The 18822-nt window shown below is 38.2% G+C and overlaps 1 protein-coding gene across 10 annotated transcripts in view; it reads right to left on the minus strand.

The window, feature by feature from the left end:
• The window catches only part of LOC124403191 (receptor-type tyrosine-protein phosphatase S-like), a 135718-nt gene that overhangs the window by 79504 nt on the left and 37392 nt on the right, over nucleotides 1-18822 (minus strand). For all 10 annotated transcript variants that reach the window (XM_046876836.1, XM_046876829.1, XM_046876828.1 and 7 more), the window contains 3 exons: nucleotides 18187-18332; nucleotides 15272-15413; nucleotides 4572-4760 (listed from right to left, as the gene is read on the minus strand). In XM_046876836.1, coding sequence (XP_046732792.1) covers nucleotides 4572-4760; nucleotides 15272-15413; nucleotides 18187-18332 — 477 coding nt within the window. The remainder of the gene's footprint in view (nucleotides 1-4571; nucleotides 4761-15271; nucleotides 15414-18186; nucleotides 18333-18822) is intronic.

Consider the following 18822-nt stretch of genomic DNA (forward strand, 5'->3'; position numbering starts at 1 on the left):
TAACAAACTACTCAGGTTCCAAAGCAATTCCATTGCATCACAGCTAGCTAGCTAGCACTATAGCATACTTTAAACTACCACTAACCCTTAATAATGCTCACCAAATGAAACAAATTTTATATTGTACTTCACCTGAATACAGTTTTAATAGTTTTTTTTACGTTCAAAATCTGCACTCTATTTGCTAATGTTTAAATAGCAGACTTGCTAAATGTGGTCTAAAACACCTGTGATCACGTTAGCTCAGTACAAATACAGATGAACCTCTTTCCAACATTTCCAAGCAGGGTGAGGTGTGGAAGGTCAGGAGCAAAGGAACTGTTTTCACTACGGGCTAGAATATGTAAATGTTTATAGTGTATTGTTAGCGATGAGCCTTTATCCAACTGTATTTTATTTTAGCATTTTACATATTCAAAGTGCACAATACTAACACTTTATTCCAAAAGTATTGAAAATAAAATATTAAGAACTTAATAAAATAATACAATAAGAAAAACAAGTACTATAAAATTTGAATTCCTTTGCGCTATGGTTTATGAATGAATTTCCCGAGCTAGAATTTATGCTCACCCTCTCATTGGCTAGTGAGAGTTGGATCGATGGCTCCCTGACCAGGAAGTTTCTTTTATGGAGAGCATTTTCGATGGGATTCATTAAGCGGTTTGGCCATTAAGTAATGAGAAGGAAGAGACAATTTATACCTCTAATATTAATCACAAACGAATACACTTACTAAGTGAGGAAGAAAGGAAGTCATTTCCACCGCAAACACTATACATATACAGAGATCTGAATCCAGATTCCTGTCCAAAATTTGCTGAAGTCTCTACTTCAAGGAGCTCTCAATCCAAATATCAATAGCCAATGACAGTAAAGAGAAGTGGAGGAGAGTGGAGGTTGATGAGGAGGTGATGGGTAGGTATGGCCTTAATGAGAAAAATGTGGAAGGGCAAACGGTGGTAGAATTTGTTAAAAGAATGGAAATGGAAGTGGTACATACATATTTAAAGTAGAAGGATGACATATAAGATCAGAGGAGGGTGCATACAGGTGGACTATATTTTATGCAGGTGATGCAACCTGAAGGAGATTGGAGACTGTAGGTGTTGGCAGGGGATAGTGTAACTAGACAAAATTAGATTGTGGTCTGTAGGATGGTTTTGGAGGTGAGGAAGAAGAGGAGGAGAGTGAGGACTGAAAAAAAGAATAAGATGGAAGAAACTGAAGGAGGAAGACTGTAGTGTGAGATTCAAGGAAGAGGTCAGACAGGGGCTCGGTGGTGGTGAAGAACTGCTGGATGATTGGGCAACTAATGCAAGTGATAAGAGAGACAGCTAAGAAGGTACTTGGTGTGAGATCTGGAAAGAGAAAGAAAGACAAACAGATGTGGTGGTGCAATGAGGAAGTGAGAGATGAGAAAAGTAGGCAGGAGTACAAGGAGATGCGACAGCAGGTGAAAAGGGCTGTGGCTGAAGCAAAGGCAAAGATCTATTAGGAGCTGTATGTGAAGTTGGACACTAAGGAAGGAGAAAAGGATTTGTACTGATTGGCCAGGCAGAGGGACCGAGCTGAGAAGGATGTGCTACAAGTTAGAGCAATAAAAGGTGCAGATGGAAATGTGTTCACTACTGTGAGGGTGATGAGAGTTGAAGGGAGTATTTTAAACAAGCTGATGAATGAGGAAAATAGAGAGAAGTTTGGATGATGTGGAGATGAAGTGAAGCAGGAAGTGAATAGGATTAGTAAAAAGTAAGTGAGAGCAGCTATTAAGAGGATGAAGAGTGGAAAGTCAGTTGGACCAGAAGACATTCCAGTAGTAGAGTGGAGATGTTTAGTAGAGATGGCAGTGGAGTTTTGAACAGGATTGTTCAACAACATTCTGTAAGGTGAGAGGATGCCTGAGGAATGGAGAAGAAGTGGGCTGGTACCGAGTTTTAAGAATAAGGGAGATGTACAGACCTGCAGTTACTACAGGGGAATAGAGTTGATCAGTCACACCATGAAGTTATGGGAAAGAGTAATAAAAGCCAGGCTGAGAAAAGAGTAGACCATCTGTGAAAAACAGTATGGTTTCATGCCAAGGAAGAGCACTACAGATGCATTATTTGCTTTGAGAATGTTAATGGAGAAGTAAAGAGAAGGTCAGAAGGAGTTGCATTGTGTGTTTGTGGATTTAGAGAAAGCGTATGACAGGGTGCCGAGAGAGGAGTTGTGGTATTGTATGAGGAAGTCAGGTATGTCAGAGAAGTATGTGAGAGTGGTGCAGGACATGTATGAGGACAGTGTGGCAGCAGTGAAGTGTGCAGTAGGAACAACAGACTGATTTAAAGTCGAGGTTGGATTGCATCAAGGATCGCCTCTGAGCCCTTTCCTGTTTGCAGTGGTGTTGGACAGGTTGACGGACGAGGTCAGACAGGAGTCTCTGTGAACTATGATGTTTGCGGATGATATTGTGATTTGTGGTAAGAGTAGGGAGCAGGTTAAGAAGAGCCTGGAGAGGTAGAGGTACGTGCTGGAGAGAAGGGGAATGAAAGTCAGTAGAAGTAAGACAGAGTACATGTGTGTGAATGAGAGGAAGGGCAGTGGAGTGGTGCAGTTTAAGGGAGAAGAGTTGGAGAAGGTGGAGAAGTTCAGGTACCTGGGGTCAACAGTGCAAAGTAATGTAAAGTGTGTTAGAGAATTGAAGAAAAGGGTGCAGGCAGGGTGGAGTGGGTGGAGAAGAGTAGCAGGAGTGATTTGTGATAGAAGGGTATCTGCAAGAGTGAAAAGGAAAGGTTTATAGGACTGTGGTGTGACCTGTGATGTTGTATGGATTAGAGACAGTGGCATTGACTAAAAGACAAAAGGTGGAGCTGGAGGTAGCAGAGCTGAAGATGCTGAGATTTTCATTAGGAGCAACGAGGATGGACAGGATTACAAATGAGTTTATTAGAGGAAAAGCGCATGTAAAACATTTTTGAGGACAAAGGGAGAGAAGCACGATTGAGATGGTTTCGACATGTGCAGAGGAGAAACATGGGGTATATCGGTAGGGGAATGCTGAGGATGGAGCCACCAGGAGGGAGGAAAAGAGGAAGAGGAAGGAAGAGGAGATTTATGGATGTTGTAAGAGAAGACATGCAGGTAGTTGGATTGCAAGAGGCAGATGTAGAGGACAGGGGGGGTATGGAGACTGATGATCCGCTGTGGCGACCCCTAAAGGAATCAGCCGAAAGAAGAAGATGAAGAACAAGAAGTAAAGCGCTGTTAAAAACCACCCTCACACAAAGTAAATTTTTATGGGTTGAAAACATGAAATGGCAGTGCATTCATAAACCATGAGTTGAGAAAAGCAAACTATTAACAAAGAATGCTGTTCATGTGAAGACCATGTTAAAATTGTTTGAAAGGGTTCTTTTTACTCACTGCATATTGTTTTGCTTATTTAAAAAAGTAAGTCAATAATTTTGGCACAAATGTTAATTCCGTAGTACTGATGCAAACCTTGGTGCTTTTTTTAATCAAAGTAATGAAATTTGTATATTTAGGCAACACTTTCTCTCACTGGATATGTGCGTGTGTGTGTGTGTGTGTGTGTGTGTGTGTGTGTGTGTGTGTGTGTGTGTGCACGCACAGGTAGACCACCATTAAAATAGGAATACATAGCAAAAACACATACATCCAAAAATGCCCTCGTTAGCTAGGAGACTGAAAAAAGATGAGTGCTGCTATTCTGAGTTTCCGGAAAAACAACATCTGACAAAGGTTCACATCTATTTACGCACTTCAACAGGATCAGTCTCAGACCCAAGTTTTGTGTAAAACGTGTCACACAGCAGTTGTTTTTTTGTTCAGTGCTTCAAATGGGATTTTATTTTAATCTTATATACTGAAATACAGAAGTAGAGCTGCTTCTGCCATGTGACATTACAGATTCAGTCATTACAGATTCAGTCTACAGATTCATGCATTTTTTTTTTTATTGTATCTGAATATCAGTTGCAGGGTGAATGAATTGCAAAATCTAATAATGTTCAGAAAATTAAAAAATGACAAGTGAGTTTAATGTAATAGTCTTTTGCTGAACATATCCGTTTACATAAGCGAAGTGATAAAGCAACAGCGGCTCTGGTTGGGCCAAACTGTATTTGGCTGCGTGGCAAATCTAATTGATGACCCCTGAAGTAAATTCTATAATCACAGCCTTCTGTTCTGGCTCCAGTCGCAAATTACAGTCTCCCCAAAAAAAAAAAAAAAACGCAAGCTATATCTTCTCTTACATCTCGAGTTGGGCTGCAGTAAAAAGCAGTGATTTTAGAAATGACTGCCTTTCCCAAGTACCCATTCATCCAAACTCTATCGCTGGGTCAAGAAGCAGGCGATCTAAACTCTAAACTCTGGACTGACATCAGAATAAAACCTCTACAGCAAAAAATACATAAATTATTGCCAATATAGTTTGGTGTAACATTAATACAGTATGTGTATATTTGAAAAATGAATATTTCCTAATTTACTAAGTTACTCTTTACTCGTCAAAATGCACCATATTCTATGGCCAACCCAGTGAGTGGCTCTATGTAACATACCTGATCGTAGTTGTTTAATACGACCCTGGCTGAGTGCTGGCTCCACAGGAAGGAAGTCTTTGAACCAGGAGATCTCAGGATCGGGGACGCCACTGGCAGCGCAGAGCATGGTGGCAGTGCGTGTTCTTTCCACAACCTTCAACTGGGGACCCATGTCTATACTGGGGAAGCCGAACGGCAGCAGGTCCTCTGCACAAGGAAACAGAAAGAGCCCAGTGAGAATAGGTAGTGTGTTTATAGGCCATGTTTGTGCAATGAGATATGTTGAGGCCATGTCATGTTAATCGGTACTAGTTTTATTTGGTGTGCAATATAACTAGGCAGACTTGGAAGTAGTGACATTTATTCAACGTATGACATTGTATGGCAATGAAATAGTCATTCTATTATGTAAAAGAATAAATATATTGTAAAAATATCCACCAAGTCCAATATGTACAAAGCACAGTATTTGTGAGCAAGTATACCTGATGTAATATAGACCATAACTATCATCACTGCAAAGCATACAGTGTGTGCAAATTCTATCTAAAAGTAGTTCATTTTATTGATTCATACATGCAACAGTCATAAATTCTCTAATCTGATAGGTAACAGAACAGCCTCTGACCAAACAAAAAATGTCTAATAACTGATATGGTAGACATGTTTCCATTAACAAATCAAACGTACAATATTCTGTAATGTAATTACGAATGAGCTAAACGAAGATATGGTTTGCATGGTCTGGAGTGGAAAATCATAAATGACTGGCTACAGAGCTCTGACTTCACCCCTATTGAACACCTTTGTGATGAATTGGAGTGCTGCCTGCACCCCAGGCCTCCTCACCTCACCTGCATCATTACCTGACTTTACTAACACCCTTGAGGTGTTAATTGAGCACAAATCTCATCAGGGACACTCCAAAATCTAGTGGACCGTCTTCCCAGAAGAGTGGAGGTTATTATAACAGCAAATGGGAAGTAAATGTGAAATGGGATGTTGCACATACGTTTATGGGCATGCCAATCTTAGGGTCAGGTGTCCCTACAGTGTACCGCTAGTGCTCACATTAAAGCCTTTAATCATTTATTCATCTGGTTTATGGCTTTAAGTTCTAGTTTAGAAACTTTCATAGCATGGCTTTGATTTATCTTCAACATTTAGCCCTTTCATCAAATCATACGTCCTATACACTCTGAGCCGTGCTCCATCTTCTTTTTTCTCTTTTTTTGAAGATTGAAAAAGCCGTGAAATCTAAAAAATTGGACCGCAACAGCAGTGAGACGTTTCAGTGCGGTGATTTTAGAAAATTCATTAGCAGAAGCTTCTTCACTTGTTAAACCAGTAAGGTAAGCTTACTCTGATCATTTGGATAATTGTCTAATTGGATGCCTAAGGATGAGAGAAGCACTTTGCACCTTTTTTTTATTAATTAAACAGTGATTTGTTACTTGCTGAGGAATTAAAAAAGCAAAAGAACAGTTCTGGAGAGTTTTCCTAAAAGAAATGTTTTTCTCTTGTTACAGCAGAAAAAAAAAAATTCTTATGTTACTTTGAGGTAACTGTCAGTTCACTAGTTAACATTCGGTCACAACAAATATCTCTTACTGCATTTCGATCTCACTATCTTACAATGTTTTTACAATGCAGCCAAGATCTAAACACAATCAGTATGGAAATGTCTTTCTTATATCAAGCTAAATTATCAAGTTAATTCAGATGTTTATTTTAAGTGCAGATACGGCATTAGGTACAGCTTGTAAAGTTATTCATAATCGCTTTAATTCCACACAGCCTAGAAAAGCTCACTTTAATGACAAAAAACGGCAGACCTGCCATGAAGATGACTGTGTTATTTTAAGTACGCTCTGTCTACAAAAATAGACTTCATCCCACGCTATGCATGCATAATTCTCAAGCCGAAACTTTAAAGCACTAGGCCCTGCTTTGATTCTCAGTCTGTGAAAATGAGCATTTCAATCATTTAGGTGCTCATTACAATTTATTTCTACATTTGGCACAGATTCGCTTACAATGTATGATGAAGTTTCTGTGCAGTGTGAAATGATGAGAAGAAGGACACACCACCCACATCCAGCACTCTGGTTATTGCTCATCAAGCCTGCGGCAGGCAGAATTCATTAACACACAACATAAATAAAACAGTCAGCCGCACAGAAAACAATACAAAAAAAAAAAGTGATCGGAGGAAAACTCAGGAACAACACGGGTTTTTGAAAGCAAAAGAATGGAGTGTAATTATATACCTACCTAATCACTATGCGTGAACACACCTCAGCAAGGACGATGGCAATTACACAATGCACAGCGGGGAAAGAGGGATGGGCGCTGCATAGGAGCTAATAATTATTTGTTCGGTCTAATTGAAAAGGCAGGAAGACGTAAAAGACCAAGTAAACACAAGGATGTGGGTCAGCGCTCAAACTGTGCCTGTGCTCGTGACGAAACGAGGACCAATAGTGCGATAAATTCAGCGGAATCGAACGAATAAAACGCAGCAAACAGGCAGGGAAGTGATGTGACGTGACGCATTACCACCACCATAATCCAACATGTTTCATTTCTCCTATACCACAGCATGTTCTTTTGCTTGATTAACAAATCATTTTCATTTATTTATAGTTACATTTATGATTGTGGAACATCCATAATGCAATTATAAACTCTGCTCTTTCTTGTGTGTGTGTGTTATATATTAAGAACCCATTAATAAGCATACTTATAGAAAGCTTCATGCATTTAAGTAGTTTTTTTTTTTTTACTCTTTTTAATTGTTCAGAACTAGAATCAGATTACGTAATGCGTCTGCTATAGAAATCCATGGAATACACATGAAATACACATACACAACATACACTGTATATAAATGTAAGTCATGCTAACTACAGCTAAATAATGTAGATAGTCAAATCTTTAGTCTCTGGTTGTCTAAATTTTACATGCATTACTGTCGATCATGTAATAAATCATTAGTATTTCTTCACTAATAATTCTTCACTAAATAATTCACTAAAAAGATAGGTTAAAGGACAGGGCCCTTGATTTGGTTGATGGATAGATAATCATTGTGGTTTGACAGTAGCAGTATCTAAATGCAGACCAGCTGCATCCTCACACACAAAGCATTCATTCATTCATTTACTCACTCATTCATCTTCATTACCTGCTTTATTCTTATTTGCTTCATGGATCTGGAACATAATGTCCGAGCAGGACTACAACCTCGATTAAAATTGCACTCACACACTTCTTTATACTTGGGCATGTTTTTAGGAAGTAGGAGGAAACCAGACAACCCAGATGAAGCCTATTCAAGCTGGTACAGACTTCACACCCACATTTAAAACCTGTCAAGCCATGTTAGATCTCATCTCAATACATGGAATAAGACTAAGCAAATATTTGACTTTTAATATATGGCCAATATCACACCTTTTTAACATTCTTAGTTAATTAGAAGATCTTGAATCGTAAATATCTATGATATTTTCATTGGTTGGGACCCCACAGCATAAATCCTCAAATTCAACCACTTCAACAACTGCTGTATCAATGTTTACACTAGTTACTGAAGCTGTAAAATATTCAAATTAGAACCTGCATTTGAAATCAAGTTTTAGTATGTATTTTTACATTTAAGTTGCTCTTTGTGTCCTTCTTGTGTGAAGAATTAAAGTCCTTTTATGTAAAGTACTTTTATGCGTGAGGCGAGAGCTGTGTTAAACACGGTAAGACCAGTCTAACCTTGCTGCTTTTGAATCACAGTTCGACCAGAGGTTTATGGGGGATTGAGAGGACTGGGTGGATTCGTGACTGAGAGAGGAGGCATTTTCCCCTGAGTCAAATCAAATGCCTTGTAGCTTAGCCAGGGGTAAGACAAAGAAAAGACAGACAAATGGACAGACTCTTAGTCTACAGTGAATACTTAGGATTATTTTATCAAAGAGATTCTTTCAAATAGAAGTAATTAAATGTGATTATCTTTTAAAGATGGATGGACATCCATTACATTATTTCTGATCCAGAAATAGGAAGTAGTTCGCAGGTGCACTTAATTTCAGGCATCGATAGGCAGTTAAAGGCAGCTAAACATGAAGAGCAGAATTGAGTGAGCAGGAAGGTGGAGGATACCCCATATTGGGGGTAGGGGATTGTTGGGTAGGAGGCAATAGGTCAGCCTAATAAAGCTGCATGGGTTTACATAAGGAAAATTATTTGTATGAATGCCAGTGTGTTGAGCCAACAAACAATCTACTATTCAAACAACAGACACACATGCAAAAAAAACATCCATGCGATCAGGGAGACAAATGATTGCCAGAGACATGTCTGGACAGAGACAGATCTCTGAAGAGAAATGGACACTCATAGGGTACTTGAAAAAAGATAAAAGAAACACAGAGATTTTCTGTAGAGATGTATATCAGCCTTCTCCAGCCCTGCTGCAGTGCATGCTGGTCGAATTTCTGCCAGTATCCTTCAACAGCCGAGCAGAATAATCAGTCCTACTCAACTTAGAATGCAGCGCCGCATGCCCCCAAGGCCTTTGGACATCCAATAAAAAGAAAAAAAAGTGAGAGAAACCTCTTGGACTGTGAGAGAAAAAGCGCTTCAGCACACTTGACCTTAAAAAAGTTAAAGCATTATGGTCCCGAGCGTCCCAGACTTTATGTCTGTACTGTGGGTATGTGCGAGTGGGTTGTATGTTATGCAATTTTGCGCTCACAAAGGAAAGAGCCCTGCTGAGTAGGAAGCCTGGACAGTGTGTTCGTGTATCTGCGTTAGCATTAGCCAGATGGATTGCCTCCATTCTATTGAAAAAAAAGTGCCAAAAACAACAACGTGCCCAAAGGAATGCCCGTGACAGAGGAGCCACTCGCCATGGCAACGGCAAAAGTCTTTTAATTTCTCAGTTCGGGGGAGAAATAAAGAAAGTGTAAAAAAGCGTGCACATTTCTTTTTTTTTTTTTTTTTTACATATCTTTCGTTGAGTCTGCTTCTCTCTGAGGAAAATGTGAGATGAGCGCTTACATTTGCCGTATGCCAAAAGCGAAGAGCGAGTATGGCACTCATCTGTGTCTCCTCCTCATCGCCTCCTCCTCCTCCTCACGACACAACAATGGCTTTTAAAAACTCCTCCGGACGCAGCTGAAGGATCACGGAGAGACTAACACGGGACGTTCTTTACAAGCGGGGCAGCAGCTGCTCCCTGATTAGGGCGCTATAATAAGCTTGTTTAATAGAGTTTGGCCACATCAATAAAAATCGCACTGACCCACGTATCTCCTTGAGGGAGGACCGGAGGAGGATCAGCTCCATATGCTTGGGTCCACTGGGAACACACAGCCGGGACACTCAGTGCTGCAGCTGTTCACACCAGCTTTCTTTTCTTTTTGTTTTTTTCTTTTTGGGGGTAATACACAAAGAATGGTATTTTAATACTAATGAAATCAATGCACCTTGTAGGGGGAAATAAACTGCCTTAAGTTGCAGTGCAGTTCCAGATTGGTAACATACAGCATTGGGAGTGAGCTAAAAAATGCTCTACTTCCCCAGAACGTTAGTTTATGTGCCTCAGTTATATTTATTTTATTTTTCCTTTTAGTTGTAGCAATCGTGCAGTACTTTACAAACTGTTTTAAAGTCCATAAACTACATTCAATTTCAATTTCCCTAAATGCGATTCATTTCTAAATGTAAAATTATTTATTATTCATGAATAAACTTTCGGTTTTATCCTAGAAAATTGGTCAAGTACATACACTGTATGGACAAAAGCTTGTGGAGACCTAACCTGAGATTTGTGTGTGCTTTTTTTTAACAATCTATTCCACATTTAGTCTTCATTTGCTGTTATAATAACCTCCACTGTTCTGAGAAGATGTTCCACTAGATTTTGGTGTGTGCTTGTATAGATTTATGATAATTCAGCCCCAAGGGTGTTAGTAAGTCAGGTACTGATGTAAGGTATGGAGGCTTGATCAGTAGGGTTGAGGTTAGAGCTATACAGTAGGCCACTCAAGATCTTCCAAGATCTCCAACCCATGTAAACAAAATCTTCACAGAGCTGGATCCAAAGTCTTCCTATACAATTGTGTGCCTCCATCTTTGTGGTTACAGTTTGGGAATGTTCCAATACTATTGCTGATATTGTGTATCTATAGCTATGTCTCCATTGTGCTGGATAAATTAGCAAACGTGACTTTTTGGCTTTTCTTCCACACCTAGATGGCGTTTTGTTGTGCAGCTGACACAGGTTTTTTTTTTTCGAAAACACTCTCTCAAGTAGATAAGCAGTTTTGGGTTGTAATGCAAACTGAGAAAACAAAGACGTGGCTCAGCTACATGACAGATGGCTTTTAAAAAACATTGCGTTTTTTTCTGTATATCTTGGAATCCTGTCCATTTGTTTGCTTTTAGCATCGACACTGCCCGAGCACATTTTAGAATACGTTTGAACATTAGCCAATTTAGATGGAGATCACCTTAATGCAAACTACATAGCAAGACTTTGCAACTTGACAAAGAATAGGAATAGAACAAACTAAATAGTCAAGAGCTTACAAACACAATTGGGAAAGAGACCAATGACAGGACTGTGTGGAAGTGAAACTAGAATCCCAACAAAGACACAAGAGACAATATGAACTCCACCAACCAAAATAGCTAGCTTAGTTAAAAATGAACGTTGTGTAGCAATGCAGCTTTTTAAGTGTAACATATCATAGCTTTATCTGTTTGTTTTTAAGTTCCATGAGTCATTTTATTATTTTTATGTGTAATTTTAAGTTATATCATATTGTTATTTTGTGTTATATCATATCATGTTATTGTGATTCTTACTGTACCAAAACTAACATCAGTATCTAAAAACATATCTTACAATTCTAAATTCAATCCACAATGTGTTTAAAAGGAAAAAACATGCTACAAAAGTTGTAAAAGTAAAAAGTCGTCCAGAAATTCGGAGGGGGCTCATAAAAAGGCTGCTGTGTCTTTTCACCATTTTACCGTTGCTATGTGAAAACATTCAGCTAAATTGGCAGCTCTCGGATGGATGGTGGCTGAAATCTCTCCATGGTGATGTGACACCACTAGGCCACTTTAGCTCCTCGGTGTGCAGTGGGCATGTAGGATGAGCGGAGATTGAGGTGTCGTGAGAGAAAATGTTCCTGAGCCTCACGTCTTTCCTGCCACACACGCGCCAAGTGTAAACACAGCCCGGGCTGCAAGATTAGCTTCATCTCATGGCAAATGAAAAAAAGTACACAAAGACACACAGGCTCACACACACACACACACGAACACACACACACATACACACACACACACACACACAAGTCCAATCACGCACAGAAACCCACATGTTCACTGAGGCAGCTTAAATTTAAATTTGCCCAGGTGGGCAGTAAGACCTGGGGGGGAGGGGAAGATATGTGAGCTGTAGTAATGGCAGTAGCAGACCAAGCAATTCCCCGAGGCTCTGCGCCTTATGCTGTGTCTGAAACCTGCCAAATCCCTCCATCACTCTCTCATTCTCTCACTTTCTCTCTCTTCCCTCCCTTCTCCTGTCCTCCATCACTCTCTATTTCTGTCCCTACCACTCTCTTGCTCTGACCTTCTCTCCAGATATACGCCCGCCAATACTCAAGGTGTGAATGAGTTTCTGCTGAAGTGAGAATTAATGCCTAATATTTTAGTTACTATGGAACCCAAGCGATGGAATGTTTTTCTCCTTTTCCTTTTTCATTTATTTATTCATCTATTTTTTGTTCCTAGTGAAAATGAAGGAACCTCTGTGAAATCCAACACCCTCATTTACTGACTTACTACGATCCAAAATTACAGGAATTCACTGTATGGGCAGTTAGGGGAAATGTCACAGTCGATTTACTAAAAAGGATTACATGGAAAATGTGGCAAGAGATTTGTGAATTATTATGGCAATGCCACGACATCATCTGTTTGTTTCTTTTTTTGGTGCGGCAAATATCCACCAAGATCTATATACAGATAAAACCCCATAATGGGCCCTACATTTAAGGGTTTATTTTGAATCAAATATGAACTCTGCTATTATGCCTATGGAAACACTAAAGAAAAAAAAAAAAAAATGTAGAAATGCCAACAATCTCAGCACGGTGAGTGAAGTCTGGCCCTGATTAGTCTCCAATCTCAGCTACATCACTTCAAATCATAATTGGTTTTGACTATAGACTGTCCATTTTAAACCCATCTTCAATGTCACTATATTTACCTGAATAATAAAAATAAAAAAAAGATTCTAAAGATTTCGACAAATTAGCAGCCTAATTTAAACCACTGAAAGTCTAACCAGGCAGATACTAAGAATGAATGAAGATGCTCATGCTAATAAATATGTTGTTTGCTTGTCTCTGACGACTCAGTCACTTATCATCATCTGTATTCATTCTAAATATCTTTTAATTCCACATAATGTATGTAATGCGTTGAATATTTAATATGAAACAACTTGACCAATGTAATGTTAATGACATTTTAATGATGATGTTATTGACTTACTAAGGATTCATTTTGGAAAACCTTTGTTATAATTAGATTATAGGGGTATCATTTTGTCCTCAGCAGCTCAAAACAGGTCCATATAAATACCTACATTTTAAACTAAGGCAAACAAGTGAAGCATGTTATTTTTGCTCATTTAAAATACATCCGTCTCTGTAAATGCAAGTTTCCAGGTTTATTACACACCCAAAAATTCAGTAAATTTTGAATTTCATACTAAGTATCTTTTTGTCTTTTTTATTATGTCCAAAGAGGGCAACCTACCAGTCACACAAACTGTGTTATATCCCAATACATGGCATAATGAATATCCATCCTGTACATAGTGTCTCCCTTGTCTCTAAGTCATGTGATCTGAGCTCATATTTAAAAGCACACAAAGTTAACATTTTCAATCTGGCAAGGTTTCCCAAAATGAATTGTGCACTCTCACAATCTACTATAAAAAAAAAAGTACTCAGTGTTCTCATACTATTAAAAAAAAAGCTATGATTTTACAGAATAGAATGATTAAAATAAGGTGACCTGCACCAGACGCAATCTTTCTCCCCTGTAAAAGAAAACCCATCTAGGTCTCATTTGTCCAACACCATTGGTTCCCTAGCGCTTATATATTTTACGTAGCCACATCTATAAAAAATCATAAAATGAATAAACGTGATTAATTCGCTCGCAGGGAGCTGTCGAGATCAAACGGGGGACTTCTTTGCTTTTTCCCTATGAAAATAAATGAACTCATCATGTTGCTGAGAAATGCTGAAAGACGGCCAGACACTGCCGATACTCACTGGTTAAATACGCTGTGACTGCCAATGTGACGCACTTCATTACCAGACTAACAAATTCATTACTGCCTTCATCTCTGTCCTCCCTCTCCGCTCTGCATGACGCTCCCCGTCTCTGCCTTCGCCTCAAGCACGTTAACAAAAAGAAAAGAGGGACAGTTTGCTCATAACGCTCTGCAAGTTTTAAACCCCAATTTATATTTTCTGTGTTAAGCGTGGAAACCTTTATTTAAAAATGAAAAAAAAAAAAAAAAAAAGACAGCTCTTTAGAGATCAAGTCATACATTCCCAGCTGAACTTCCTGTCTTCTTTTTATAGAGCTCTTTCAGTGTGTGAGTTGTGCAAAAAAAGCCTTTTTTCCTAATGATTTAAGGTGAGACACCACATGCGAACGTGGTCATATTTGCTGATATTCTATAAAGAATTGTTTTGAACCGGAATAAATTATTTATGCAAATGATGCAGCGGTTAATTAAATTTGCATGCATTTGCATACCGTATTTAAACACAAGCCGAGTTTTGCTCATGTTGCTCACACTGAAACGTTCACTCAATGTGATGATGATTTCAAGAGCACGATTTTTGCAGAAAGGTTTACTGAAATATCATTTGTATTCACTTATTCAAATGTCACCTTTCTCATTTTTTAAGAGATATATTTGTACACATAGAGACACAAATGAGAAATGCAGGTCATATAAAAAGTGAAGAATTTCTGATTATAGATTGTGATTATATAGTGAATTTGAAGTTATATTCTATTCCATTTTTCTGGGAAGATGTTCCATTAGTTTTTTTAATGTGGTTTGGAGATTTGTGCTCATTCAGTCCCAAGGGCATTAGTACTGTCAGGGTTTTGATAAAGTATGAGGAAGCCTGGGGTTCAGTCAGCATTCCAAATTCATCTCATTCACTCCAACCCACGTAAATGAGCAAAATTAGTTTTACTTCGCAAAAATTGAATGCTACCGCATCCAAAGACATCCTATACAATAGGAAAAACTCAAGTGTCCCAATACTTTTGTCCATATAGTGTATCGTGTATAGTGTATAATGTAAATACATAAATTGGCATATATCAGGAAACAAGCCTTTTCATGGATATACAACAAGAGGTGGTTATTCACAGTATGGCAAAACTTTATTCTTCTTTACAGCAAAATAATTCTGACAAATGAGTCTGAAATGTAATTTCTAACTTGCTACAAGCACAATTATCACTTTGTAATGCAGCACTATGATGATATGATGGCAGCACTCGGGGTATACTACAGTATACTGCATGATGATCAGTTATAAAAAAAATGGTCGTACGCAACAATTATATTGAAATGAGGCATTTATTGAAAACATGTACTTTACCTCTGATAATAGACAGCTTGGAGGTGACTGCGATTTCGCCCTCACTGTTCCGGGCCACGCACTCGTAAACGTTCTCATCTCGCGGAGCTCGCAGCGGTTGGATACGAAGCACCGCCCCTGCTCCTTCATCAAACTCTATGGTCTGGGCCAATTCGAAAAAATAAACAGATTAATAGAATATCTGAACCTTAAAAGTAGATCTGATAATTTTTTATTAAACAAGAGACTGAAAATATTCTTTGCAATTCATGCAGTCAAATACAAAATTATTGGCACCCTTTGAGAAGAAGCTTTTAAGGCAAAAGGGGGCAGACTGTTGTTAAACTGAACAAGCCATGTAATAGATGCATGAATACAAACAAAAAAAATACTCGACAAAAGCAGTTAAACTGAATCATGACCAAAACGGTGCACTTGACCTTTACCGAGCTTCACTGGAACGATAATTGGACTCTGTTGTTGTTGGCTTGTTGACCATGCACAGCAATGGATTTTTTTTTCAAATCAGGAAATGTGGACTGCATGAGAATAGGAATGAATTATGTGTTTTTAAATGGATAAGGAGCATTTTTCATAGCATCATTAGCATGTTTAGCCTGCAATTTAACTCAAAGCTGATTGCCTATACAGAAAGGTTAAGTCTTAGAATTGTTTAAAAGAAGAAGTGAACTTTAACATACAGTACATTCCAAAAGATCATTACACTATATTTAAATTATATTGAAAATTTGTGAATTAAATAAAAAAAAGTGATAATGCCTGAGATTATAGAGGTTCTATATGAAGAAAATCCTTTTTACACATAGATGTATGTGCACACATATCATTATCAGCATCATCATCATTATGACACAACAATTTATGTTTCCTTTCCTTTCCATTCCATCTCTTATAGATGTGATGATGTCGAGGAAAAGCACAGAGTTTTCTAAATAAGCAGACAAAAAGCTGCAGTTATAGATGCAGACCATTGAAGACTATACAGTTGCATGTTTTTTATGTTTTAATACGTCATGCATTTTCTCAGTTAAAAAAATAACGCAAAAATTGTTTCTTTGTTTTTCAACTTGGAAGTGTTTAAAAAAACCTTTATATCTAGGGATGTAACGGAACACGTATCCAGACCAAAATTTTTCGCTACAGGGCTTTTGGTTTGGTACACATGTGTACCGATTGCAATTGTTTTTACATGCAGCTTCAGTGTGCATGGAAAGTCAAAACTGAGAAAAAATTGCACTTGCAAATGTATTCAGCTTAATGTGGATGTAACCCAGAAAAGTGATCAAAACAATGGCCATACGATGAATGTGCCAAGTTTTTGAGATGATGAGACTGTTGTGTTCACATTAAAGACAAAAAAATTGTTTAATATAAATGAACAAACAATAAAATCTTAGTTGTGTGAATAACACATCAAGACATACATTGCAAGAGACAGTTAAATAAATAGGGTCCATGAGCCTTCTATATCTTTCTTCACCTTCTTATGATTAGAATGCAATGTACAATTTAAGGCTGTCCCAGAAAAGAGATGACCAATGTGAAACAATTCTGCTGATTTATTTTGAACAAAGTGGTTCAAAGATGGCCGTTATCACGGTCTTGTGCTCAAAAGATATTGTGGCAAAAAAGTAGAAAAATTCTTTGACCTGCATCTACTGATTAGCCAAGACAAATGTGAATAGTGAATCCATGTCTCATAGTGTATTTTAAATTAATGATCTTATAAGACTGCTGAAAACATTGTCTGTAGAAGGCATTAGACATTATATGAAAAACTCAATGCTGTTATCATCTCCAGCCGAGGCGTTTGCACATATTACATAGAGGGGTGCAAATACTTTTAAAGCCACTCTTTTGCACAACAGTGCAGTATAAGGAATTATATATTTCAGCTCAGCTGCCAGGAATTTCTGTAGGGTGCCAATAATTCTGTAGCTGACTGTAAACACTGACAGAGGTTGTTCCTTTTGAAATTCCACTTAACATGTCGCTCATTTAAAAGCCATTTAAATGTAAATCGCCACTGAAGTGTAGGAGGTTCGTGCTGAATGCCTTCACACAAACTCCCCTTTGCTTATATTTTTATTCATGTTTGCATTTAAAATGTTTCGCAGCGAGTGCAATAGTTTGTGCTCTGCCATAGGCGGCAGGGTGGGAGGAATATTCTATTGTTTATGTATATGCGGATGTATAATATTACCATGCATGACAAACAATGGCATATGGTTTAAGTTCAAGTTGAAACCATACAGAAATGCTCTTTCAATTTCATAAGTGCTGTTTCATTTGTCTCCATTTTTATGAATTCTCCTTGGTTCTGTACAATCTATTGGCATATCGTTGATGTCCTTCTGGTTAGACGGAAACCAGTGGTGAATTTCAGCTCATAAACAACCCGCTGCTCCTGTCAGACGGATTCATAAAAATTTAAATAAGCCTAAGTAGTGCGAAGGAGCGGGGACCGAGTATGGAATCTGTTTGTACTGTATAAAGTGACAGATGTTAAATATTGTATATGGAAGAAGGAGATTATATCAGATGTAAGTCGAAAATGTGGAGAAATGGCATGCTTCTGGTTCAAGACTTTGCTATTATTAAAGATTTATAGAATCTTGAAATAAAATAAATTTGGTGGGGAAAAAAAGGCAAAAAGTGCATGTATGTGTGGGGAAAAAGAGTAAGAGGTAGTCACCTGCTTTTCAAAGCAAAAAAAATATATATATATATATATATATATATATATATATATATATATATATATATATATATATAAATAAAAGGAGTACAAGGTAAAAATGAAACCCTTCAGGCAATTCAAAGTTTGAGCTGCTACACAAAGCATCAATTGTGTGTGTGTGTGTGTGTGTGTGTGTGTGTGTGTGTGTGTGTGCGTGTGTAGGTGTGCATCTCACCTCTATCCTCTGAGAGTTGACCTTTTTGCCCTTTTTGTTCCAGATGACCTGCGGCTTCGGGTCGCCCGTGGCTTGACACACGAAGGACACTACACCACCGGACACTCCTATCTGATCAGTTGGGATTTTTGTGAACTTAGGAGGAGCTGAAGAGAAACAAACAAAACGTCGAAATACATGAATAATAATAAAAAAATTACAAGTTATTGAAATTGAAATGAAAAAAAATAATGACAGCACAGCTACAGCTTCTTGTTCTTTCAGCTGCTCCCTTTAGGGGTTGCCACAGCAGACCATCCGTCTCCATATCACTCTGTTCTCTACATCTGCCTCTTTTAAACCAACCACCTGCATGTCTTCCCTCACCACATCCATAAACCTCTTTCTTGGCCTTCCTCTTTTCCTCTTGCCTGCTGGCTGCATCATCAGCATTCTTTTACCGATATACACCATGTCCCTCCTCTGCAATGATGCAAACAGAACAGCTACAGCACTTACATTTAAATGCTTAAGCACTAATGATCTGTTTTACAGTAAGGGGTGTAACACAATGCCCCTACCTGCATCTTTATCTATTTAGTGGTCAAAGGATTCAGATCTGTATCTGTGTTCTAATTACGGCAATTATTAGCAATC

This window comes from Silurus meridionalis, chromosome 20 (genome assembly GCF_014805685.1).
Source record: "Silurus meridionalis isolate SWU-2019-XX chromosome 20, ASM1480568v1, whole genome shotgun sequence".
NCBI classification, from domain to species: domain Eukaryota; kingdom Metazoa; phylum Chordata; class Actinopteri; order Siluriformes; family Siluridae; genus Silurus; species Silurus meridionalis.